This window comes from Myotis daubentonii, chromosome 15, assembly GCF_963259705.1.
Source record: "Myotis daubentonii chromosome 15, mMyoDau2.1, whole genome shotgun sequence".
NCBI classification, from domain to species: Eukaryota; Metazoa; Chordata; class Mammalia; order Chiroptera; family Vespertilionidae; genus Myotis; species Myotis daubentonii.
In genome coordinates, this window is record NC_081854.1 from 22660098 (window position 1) to 22670754 (window position 10657).

At 36.2% G+C, this 10657-nt stretch overlaps 1 protein-coding gene across 1 annotated transcript; it reads left to right on the plus strand.

Moving 5' to 3' along the window:
* Positions 1-623: 623 nt before the first annotated feature.
* LOC132216246 (zinc finger protein 569) lies at positions 624-7486 on the plus strand. The gene is made up of 3 exons (XM_059665428.1): positions 624-789; positions 1089-1184; positions 5210-7486. Exons 1-3 carry the CDS (start codon positions 624-626, stop codon positions 7030-7032), a joined length of 2085 nt encoding a protein of 694 aa, XP_059521411.1. The 3' UTR covers positions 7033-7486.
* Positions 7487-10657: the final 3171 nt, after the last annotated feature.

A 10657-nucleotide genomic window follows, 5' to 3' on the forward strand; every position in this document is an offset into this window, starting at 1 on the left:
TCTTAATTCTGCTCGTAATTCTAGTTCAAAACATTAGAAAAACTTTATTAATGCATCTTTTCTTTGGTGGTATTTGTATGATCCTGTCTGTAGCCCTCTTTTTTCAATGTATGTAAACTCTGAGCAATCATAGCCCCTTTTCATGGCTCCAGGCAACTAGTATAAGCTAATGAGCAATCCTCATTTCATTGTCGATTTCTCCTGATTTAATAAACATTATGTCCAATAATATGTCAATGTATATCTCTAGTTGGATGTTCTTCCATACCACACATTTTCATATCCTTTTCTTACTTTTGTTTGCATCCAAATCCTGTTTTCATTGTTTTTCCCTGCCTCATTGAATCACAGGCATTTAGTGAGTTCCCAAACCAATTAAGTTGAATAAAGTTTTATATTCACCCAGCTTCCACACTCAATATAAATTGGTGCCCAAGATCTCTTTAAACCATGGTAGTTATTAAAGATGCTTGCAAATTCAGTGAATGAACATAAACTGATAGATGCTGCTAATGTGATGTTTTTTCTTTTAGAAATTAAAAAACTAGGTACATTTTTTAGAACCTCTAACCTGTGCATACCATGAGAAAACAGTTCAGTATGTTTTGTCTACATCATCTAAGATGGATGACTTCAGATTGAGTTGGAATGTGTTGTTACAGGGAACAGTGACATTCAAAGATGTGGCTATTGACTTCACCCAGGAAGAGTGGCAGCAATTGGAACCTGCTCAAAGGAACCTGTACCGGCATGTGATGCTAGAAAACTATAACAACTTAATCACAGTGGGTAAGGGTAGTTTCTTCTATAACTCAAATTCTAGGAGTTAAAGTTGTTCCCCAACCCCCAATTTTCTGAAGTGTGTGGTATCTTTCAGTGTTAGAACGAATTTGGCCTTTAGATGCCTTTACTCATGTGAATGTGCATGCTGCAGCTTTCAAAACAAAAGGTCCTTTTTTGTTTGATTCAGAGGACAGCATTCCCAGAAACCATAATTTCTTGTGCTTCAGAAATTATGATTTCTCTGTGCCGGCCTCAATTCTTAAATTATTCTTTGTTCTAGTATTTATGTCATTTTCCTTTGATAGGCTGTCCATTTACCAAACCCGATGTGATTTTCAAGTTGGAGCAAGAAGAAGAACCATGGGTGGTGGAGGAAGAAGTGTTAAAGAGACATTGTCCAGGTTAGTGGGAGGGACAGGTGAAGGAGGGGCAAGGATCTTTAATGGTTAATATGTGAATAGGTGATTCCTCTGAAATGTTCCTCAAAGATATTTTCCTAAAGACTAGACTTTTATCATGACAACTGGTGTGAATTTTTTAGAAACCTAAGAGGTCATTTCTAGATAAGATTATTAATTTATTTCCAATAAACTTAAAGGACCAGTTGGCCTTTTTACCTGTGAGTTAGATATCAATATTTTTTAACTCATTTCTAGCTTTACTTTGATAATCATTCTGTTTTTGACATCTTCAGTGTCTTTGCCCAACTTTTTACATAGGATCCTTTCTTTTTGCTTTCAGATATTCATGGAATTATAGTACAAATAAACCTGTTCACAGTTATAGTCCTGTACTTTCCAATTTCTTTTGTTCCTTCCATTGTAAATGCCTTAGCATTATATTTTGTACACATAATTATACTAGTACTTCCAACTGTATTGTTAGCTTTTCCTCTCATACAATAGTAATGGCTACATTTTACTTCAAGGAAAGTTTTAAAGACAGTGCTACTTTTCTGTTAGCTCCCATTTTCTGCCACATTTATTGAATTTATTGGGTTGACACTGGTTAACAAAATTATACAGATTTAAGGTACACATTTCTACAACACATCATCTGTATGGTATATTATGTATTTATCCCCAAATCAAGTCTCTGTCCATCACCATTTATTCCCCCTTATACTCTTCTCTGCCTCTTCCCCCCTCCTTCCCCTGGAAATTACCACACTATTGTTTGTGTCCATGAGTTTTTCTTGTTTTTCTTTTCTCCTCTGCCGCAGTCTTCATGGTGGGGTTCAGGATCTGTAGGAGGGGCCAACGCACAAATGAAAATACTATACAAGAAATATGAGTTTAGAAGGCATTGGGGGCCAGGTGGAGCCTCTTTCTTGAAGAGACACACCGAAACTGGGTCCTGTCTGCTTTTATTCAGTTTTAGATACACATCTTGCCCTCAGTAAAGCACAACAAACAGGTAGCAAACATACCGTCTCTAAGGTCAGTAAAGATCAGTAAGGTCCAGTAAACATTTACTTGGAGACTATCCGGTTAGGAAATTACTTCAAGCCACTACTATCTCAACACGAACAATCATTCCTTAGCGTCAGCCCTGCTAATGCTTAAGGTCCATTGGCCCTCCGTGTTCCTTGGTGCACTCTCATGATAGTATTGGCAAGTGGTGGCTTCCCGCACTGCTCAATCCCTCCACCCCATTGTCCCCCCCTCCAATGGCTGCCAGCTTGCTCTTTAGCTGAGAGTTTGTCTCTATTTTGCTTGTTAGTTCATTTTGTTTATTAGGTTCCACTGTACTTACTCCCCATCCAATCATGCTAGAAAGACTCACTTTTATGTTCTCTCATCTACTTTTACCTTCCCATTGTTTGTTTTCATTTTATTAATTATTTCATTATTCAATTTTATTTATTTACTTTTTAAAATATAAAATACATGCTTATAGTACCATTTTTAAAACTAATAGAGTATGTATATTTAAGAGTCTCATGCTCTACCGACTGAGCTAGCAGGCGCAAGAGTATGTATATTTAAAAGTAATTACTCTTTTCTTAACCATTTCTTCTCTATGGTGGCAAACCGTAGCATCATTCTCCTTGAAGCTATTACTTGTATTTTTAAACATTCTTATTGAAACCACTTTATTAGGTTATCCTGTGATAATAGTCATCTTTGCTGTTGAATGTTTCTTTCCAAGAATGTGATGTGTCTCTTGCCTTAGTTTTATAGGGCTGTCATAACAAAGTACTAATACAAACTGGGTGGCTTAGAATAACAGAAATTTATTCTCACAGTTCTGGAGACTAGAAATACTAAATCAGGGTGTCAGCAGGGCCATGCTCCCTCTGAAATCTTAAAAGGACCCTCCTTGCCTCTTTCAGCTTCTGGTAGTGCCAGACATTCATTTGCTTGTGGCAGCATAGCTTCAGTCTGTATCCACCTCTACATGGCATTTTCCCTGTGTTTTTCTCTTTGTGTGGCATTCTTTTTATAAAAACACCAGTCATATTAGATTAGGGATTACCAAACCACCATGACCTCTTCTTAACTAATTACATCTGCAATGACCCTATTTATAAATAACTTCACATTTTAAGGGACTGGGGAGTTAGGACTTCAACACATTTTTTGGTGGTAAGTACACAAGTTAACCCATTACACCATTTTATTTGTTCACATCGGTATATGCCTTTTAAAGTTTTCTTATAATTTTGAGATTTCTATTAAATTTATTCCCATATTTTCATATGTTATTATATTTTTTAAGTGTAGTCTTCTATTATATTTTTGTAACTATTTGTATATATGAAGGTTATTGAAACTTAATATTTACTAATATAGTGAGTTTAATGAGTTTCTTTATAATAATTTTAATGGACTCTTTTTTAGAGTTAAAATAATTTTGAAAATTTTATTTTTCTTTTCATTTTAATAGGAATTATTTAATCATTAAGAATTCTTAAAAACATATCTTTATTGATTTCAGAGAGAAAGGGAGAGAAAGATGGAAACATTGATGAGAGAGAAGCATTGACTGGCTGCCTCCTGCACACCCCCCACTGGGCATGTGCCCTGATTGGAAATTGAACCATGACCTCCTGGTTCATAGGTTGATGCTCAATCACTGAGCCATGCCAGTGAGTTTATTGGGGTGACATTAGTTAACAAAACTATATAAAGGTTTCAAGGGTACATCTCAACAAAACATCATCTGCCTACTGTATCATGCAACAATTGCCCAGAGTAAAGTCTCTTTCCATTTGATTTATCCTCCCTTTGCCCTCTTCTACCTCACCCCAACCCCTTTCCCTCTGGCTATCACCATATTGTTGTCTGTGTGTATGTGTCTTTGTTATATATATATACATATTTGCTTAATCTCTTCATCTTTATTTCACTCAGTCCTCCAGTTCCCCCTTCCCTCTGACAGCTGGCAGTGTGATCTATATATCTGTACTTCTGTTTCTATTTTGTTTGTTAAATTATTTTGTTCATTAGATTCCACATATAAGGAAGATCATATGGTATTTGTCTTTCTCTGACCAGCTTATTTTGCTTAGCATAATAATCTCCATCCATCTATACTGTTGCAAAAAATAAGGTTTCTTTTTTTTTTAATGGCTAAGCAGTATTTCATTATGTAAATGTACCATAGATTATCCACTTATCCACTGATGGGCACTTGGGCTGTTTCCAGATCTTCTGGGTCACTTTATTTTTTTCTGGGTCATCTTGATAATTTATTTAGAATTTTTACATTGATATTCATAAATGAAATTGGTGTGTAATTTGTTTTTTGGTTGACATCTTTCTCAGATTTTGGTATTAATATTGTTTGTTTCACACGCAAAAAAATTGGAATCTCTTCGTTTTTTCTTTTGTAACATTTTGCACATGAGAGTTGGCCCTTAAATGTTTATTAAAATCTCATGTGAATTTCTCTGCGTCTTGTGTATTTGTTTTGTTTTTAAGGCATTTCTTTTCAAGTTTTTCTGTTTATTTCATGGAAATTGGTTTGATAGGTTTTCTATACCTTATAACCATTTTGGTCATTTACATTTTTCAGAAAATTATTCATGTCAAACAGTTTGTAAGAATGTATTTCAATAAAGTCCTGCAAAATAGTTTTATGATTTTTAACTTCCTGTCTTTGTGTTTTTCTCTATCATTATTTCTTCTTACATTATTTGAAATTCTGTATTCTCTTTTATTTACTGAATACTTTATCTTTTTTCTTTCATATCCCATTTAAAAGCAAGGCTATTTGTGTTCATAGATGTCTGCCTGTATTCATATTTACCTTCCTAAAATTTTCTAAAGCTTAGGAAATAGAAGATGTATGTTCCTGGAACTTACTTAATAGTGGAAAAGTAGGTCTTAAGCCAATAATCAATCCTATAATAGCATATTTTTGAAATTTCATTGATATAATATTGGAAAAATTTACAATATTTACTTTTAATCTGTTTTAGGAGAAATATCTGGACTTGATGACCATCAGAATATACAGGACAGACTTTTGACAAAACTCAGAGATAAGTTCATAAAAATACTGACTGAAGAAAAAGTCAGTGAATGTCATAAGAAAATTTCTTATGCATTTTCTCCAAACTCGGAGTTTTACCCCTCTGTTCACAACCTCTGTGACTATAACTTATTTGGAAAGTATTTAGAACATAATTTTGACTGTCAAAATAATGAGAAAATCCTTATAGAAAAGGAATACTGTGAATATAATGAACCTATAAAGTCATCTGGCAGTAGATCATCTCATTTTGTAGTAACCCCCTTTAAGTGTAGTCATTGTGGAAAAGGATTTAGTCAAACCTTGGATCTCATCAGACACCTGAGAATTCATGCTGGAGAGAAACCCTATGAATGTAAAAACTGTAGAAAAGCCTTTAACCATAATAAAAACCTCTTAAAACATCAGATAATTCACAGTAGGGAACATTCTTATAAATGTAATGAATGTGGGAAAGCGTTCATTAAAGTGTCAAATCTCAATAGACATCAAAGAATTCATACTGGAGAGAAACCCTATGCATGTAAGGAATGTGGGAAATTCTTCAGCCAAAAATCAAATCTTATTGATCATGAAAAAATTCATTCTGGAGAGAAACCTTATGAATGTGATAAGTGTGGAAAAGCATTCAGCCAGAAGCAAAGCCTCATTGCACATCATAAACTTCATACTGGGGAGAAACCTTACGTATGTAATGAATGTGGTAAAGCTTTCCCTCGAATTGCATCCCTTGCTCTTCATATGAGAAGTCATACAGGTGAAAAACCTTATAAATGTGATCAATGTGGAAAAGCCTTCTCTCAGTTTTCCATGCTTATTATACATGTGAGAATTCATACAGGTGAGAAACCATATGAATGTAATGAATGTGGAAAATCCTTCTCTCAAAGTTCAGCCCTTACTGTACATATGAGAAGTCATACTGGCGAGAAACCTTATGAATGCAAGGAATGTAGAAAAGCCTTCAGCCACAAGAAAAGCTTCATTACACACCAGAAGATTCATACTAGAGAGAAACCTTATGAATGTAATGAATGTGGGAAAGCATTTATTCAAATGTCAAATCTTGTTAGACACCAGAGGATTCACACTGGAGAAAAACCCTATACATGTAAAGAATGTGGCAAAGCCTTTAGCCAGAAATCAAATCTTATTGCTCATGAAAAAATTCATTCTGGAGAGAAACCTTATGAATGTAATGAATGTGGTAAAGCCTTCAGCCAAAAGCAAAACTTTATTACACATCAGAAAGTCCACACTGGAGAGAAACCTTATAACTGTAATAAATGTGGTAAAGCCTTCTCTCAAATTGCATCCCTTACTCTTCATCTGAGAAGTCACACAGGGGAAAAGCCTTATGAGTGTGATAAATGTGGGAAATCCTTCTCTCAGTGCTCATTGCTTAATTTGCATATGAGAAGTCATACAGGTGAGAAGCCCTATGCATGTCATGAGTGTGGAAAAGTTTTCTCTCAAAGAACTTCCCTTATTGTGCACATGAGAGGTCATACCGGTGAAAAACCCTATGAATGTAATAAATGTGGAAAAGCCTTCTCCCAAAGCTCATCCCTTACAATACATGTACGAGGTCATACAGGTGAGAAACCCTTTGACTGTAGTAAATGTGGAAAAGCCTTCTCTCAAATCTCATCTCTTACACTTCATATGAGAAAACATACAGGTGAGAAGCCTTATCATTGTAATGAGTGTGGTAAAGCTTTCAGCCAAAAGTCACATCTTGTTAGACACCAAAAAATTCATACTCCTTAGAAATAGAAACCCTATGAATATAGTGAATATGGAAAAACCTTCAGAAGTAATTAGCACCTCCTTTCATATTATGTAACCGATTACAGAGTAGAAAACTGTGAATATGGGAAACCTTTTGAAGAAGTCACACATTCGTGAAACATGAGAATTCTTACCAAGATTAAGAATTTCATAATGAAAAAGCTGATCATCAAAAACCTTTAGCAGATATCTTATCTACTAATATTTATCATTCTCATTAAAACCTGAAACAAGATGTCTTCTGTTAGCTTATCAACATGATACTTGGGTTCCTAGCCAATGTATTATCAAGAAAAAGATTGGGGCCCTAACCGGTTTGGCTCAGTGGATAGAGCATCAGCCTGCGGACTGTAGGGTCCCAGGTTCGATTCCAGTCATGGACATGTACCTTGGTTGTAGGCACATCCCCAGTAAGGGGTGTGCAGGAGGCAGCTTATCGATATTTCTCTCTCATCAATGTTTCTAACTCTCTATCTCCCTTCCTCTCTGTAAAAAAATCAAGAAAATATATTTTTTAAAAAAAGAAAAAGATTGGGGGGGAGAGAAACTCTACATATGAGATATTATATGAGATAATTAGAAAACGTGTTGATATAAATATCTAAGAATAGATACAATAAATTACTATATGTGTAAAATTATAAAACATTTTGGCTAAAAAAAATCAATAAAATATATTTAAAAAAACTTTTTACTTTATTTAAAACTGTGTCATTTAGCCTGGCTAATGTGGCTCAGTGTTTGTCCCATGCACCAGGAGGTCAAGGTTTGATTCCCAGTCAGCGCACATGCCTGGTATAATGTCTCTATCCCCAGCAGGGGGCATGTTGATGTTTCACTCTCATCAATGTTTCTGTCTATCTCTCTCTAAAAAGTCAATAAAACATATTTTTTAAAAAACTGTCATTTAAACAATGTGTTCTTGAGGAGTAAATAAATCAGTGGAAACAAATTGAAGATTGGAGGAGAGATGTGGATTTTGTATATGATACTGCTATGGAAATCATTGGAGAAAGGATGGCCTATTTGATAAATGGAAGATTCATATTAATAAAAAGTATTAGCTATTTTTTACCATATATAAAAAGAAAATCCAAATAGATTAATGAACAATACAAAAAGTAAAATTTTTAAACTATGATGAAAATAGAATATATTTATTACTTTAATAAATACAGGTTTTTAAAAAAAACAACACATGAATGTGGATCAATCAACTTATTTTCATGTATTGGTTTCAGAGGCACCCACATGTGCACAAAGAGGTATATGTTCTCACTGAATATTATTTTGGTTTATTGTCTTTAGAACACCCAGATATATACACAAAGAGATATATATGTTCACTGTATTATGGTTTGTATCACTGTAAATTGGACATAGCATAAATTTCTGTTAATAGATAGATTGATATGATGTGATTACTTGTGATAGAATGCAGTATTTGCAGAATAAAAATTGACAGTTACATGGATAGATCATCCTATCTAATAATAGACAAACATGGTAATTGACGATACCTTCACTACGCTGCCCATTAGCTAATCAGGGCGGTATGCAAATTAACTGCCAACAAAGATGGCGGTTAATGTGCATACATAGACGCAATGCCAGGAGGTGATAGGGGAAGGATGGAAAAAGCCGCCTGCTGCTGATGGTGATCAGAAACCCAGGTGGCAGGTATGAGCTGGGTTCTTCTCCAATCACGACTGGGGCAGCACCCCAACCCCCCGATTGGCCCTGCCCTGTATACCCCTCTTCCCTGACACCCCCCACGGCCCGTGACTGGAGAACTGGGGCCACCTTTGCCTGCCCCCCAGCTTGTGATTGGAGAAGCCAGGCGGGGCAGGGAAGAGGCAGCCGCCACCAGCCGCCTCTTCCCTGCCGCCCCCCCACCCCCGAGCCAGTGTTCGGAGAAGTACCTGTTTTTGTTTTTTTTCAAAGTACCTGTATTTTTAAGAATTTCTTGACATGGTCAAAGAATTTCACATTATGATTCAAGGGTGGTGGGGTGAGGAGAAGGAGCAGCAGAACAATCCAACAAACAAAGGGAAACAGAAATGCATGGTGGAAGGGATTTGAAGGGTGGGTAGGGGCATTGCCCAACTAAAATGCAATTGGTTTTTTTACTGAGTACTATTCATGGGAAGACAGCATCCTCACTCCTTCTCTATACAGCATATTGGGAGTAAAAATGATGCATCCAGGTGGAAATATGAGTAGGGGTTGGAAGATAGGAAGAAGAAGTCAGAAATAGACCCTGAGAGAGTCACTGGCTGGCTGGCTGCAAATACTGTCTCTCCAGTAGTGATAGAATAAAAGTGGGGGTTATCTCTGGAAGATTCAAGATATAGGGGGCAACTCTACTGTGGTTTTGACTTGCCCAGCATATTTCCACATACACACATGTACACCCCTATGTTTGCATGCACACACATATACGAATAACTGACTGCCCTCCCTGGAAGCACAGAAGAAGAAGAAGCCGCCAGAAGAAGAAGCCGCCACCTTTGGTCCAGGCGCCAGAGCCTGCGGCTGGCTGCAGCCCAGGAGATGGACAAGCCACCCGCCCAAGGTCCCAGGCTGCAGCCACCCAGAGAAGCTGCCAGCCCTGTGGTCCAGGGCGCCAGCGCCTGTGGCCAGGGAAATAGGTTCCCTCTTCTACTGCAGTCATTACTTCAATATTCCCCTTCTGAATTTCTCTCCTGTGCTGCAACCCAACTCCACTTTTCATCAGAAGGATACGGAACAGAGAGAGCAGTATTAAAAGCTTACATTTTTAAGCCGGTAAGGTTGGTACTTAAATATATAAATAAAAAACTAGAGTCCTTAAGGTAACAAAGGCTACAAAGGACAGGGACAGCGCATGACCTATTATAGCCAGCAATCCATATGGGGACTGAAAACTTTGCAATGATGACAATTAGTGAAGATATGAATCAACTAAAATAGTTGACTGGGACAATTCTTCCATCTCTAAAAATATCTACATCAGATCTGTTTAAATAGATTTTCATCTGCATAATATAACATTCTGACAAGACCACCACCACCACCAATGTGGTCAGTGTTGTGCCGATAAATGTTTAATAACAGGGGACCCCCCGCCCCCCGAGTGCACAAATTTTTGTGCACCGGGCTACTAGTAATATATATTATTAGGAGTAAAAAGCAAACTACAATAAAACATGATATTTTTGTATAAACTTAATACAATTATGCAAAGAATAGTACTGTATATTGACCATGGATCCATATATTACTGTGGATTCCAAGTTTAGGAAGTGGAAAAAGCTTGGAGGGAGTATTTATATTTACCTGTAATATTTCTTAAAGAATAAAAGCAAATATGACGATAAGTCTGGTAGTCAAAATTATGTTGCTTTTTGTATTCCTTCTTTATTACCTATTTTTCTATAAATGAATCAAGTTGGTGCAGGAAACCTGCACCCACAGGTATAATTTTTTAAATGGATTCTTATTTTTTATCAAATACTGACATTTATAGAGAATCTCTTTCCTAATACAAAAACCAAACCTGAATTAAGATAACGCTTTGCTTACATGTTCTCATAATGTTAATTAGGATAATAAAAATCAGGAG

What these genes read in the sequence shown, in the direction of transcription:
- LOC132216246 (XM_059665428.1), top strand. Translation starts at nt 624, where the DNA reads ATGGATGACTTCAGATTGAGTTGGAATGTGTTGTTACAGGGAACAGTG. An exon ending in TAACAACTTAATCACAGTGG is followed by an intron (nt 790 to 1,088) that starts GTAAGGGTAGTT and finishes TTCCTTTGATAG; the next exon opens with GCTGTCCATTTACCAAACCC. An exon ending in GTTAAAGAGACATTGTCCAG is followed by an intron (nt 1,185 to 5,209) that starts GTTAGTGGGAGG and finishes AATCTGTTTTAG; the next exon opens with GAGAAATATCTGGACTTGAT.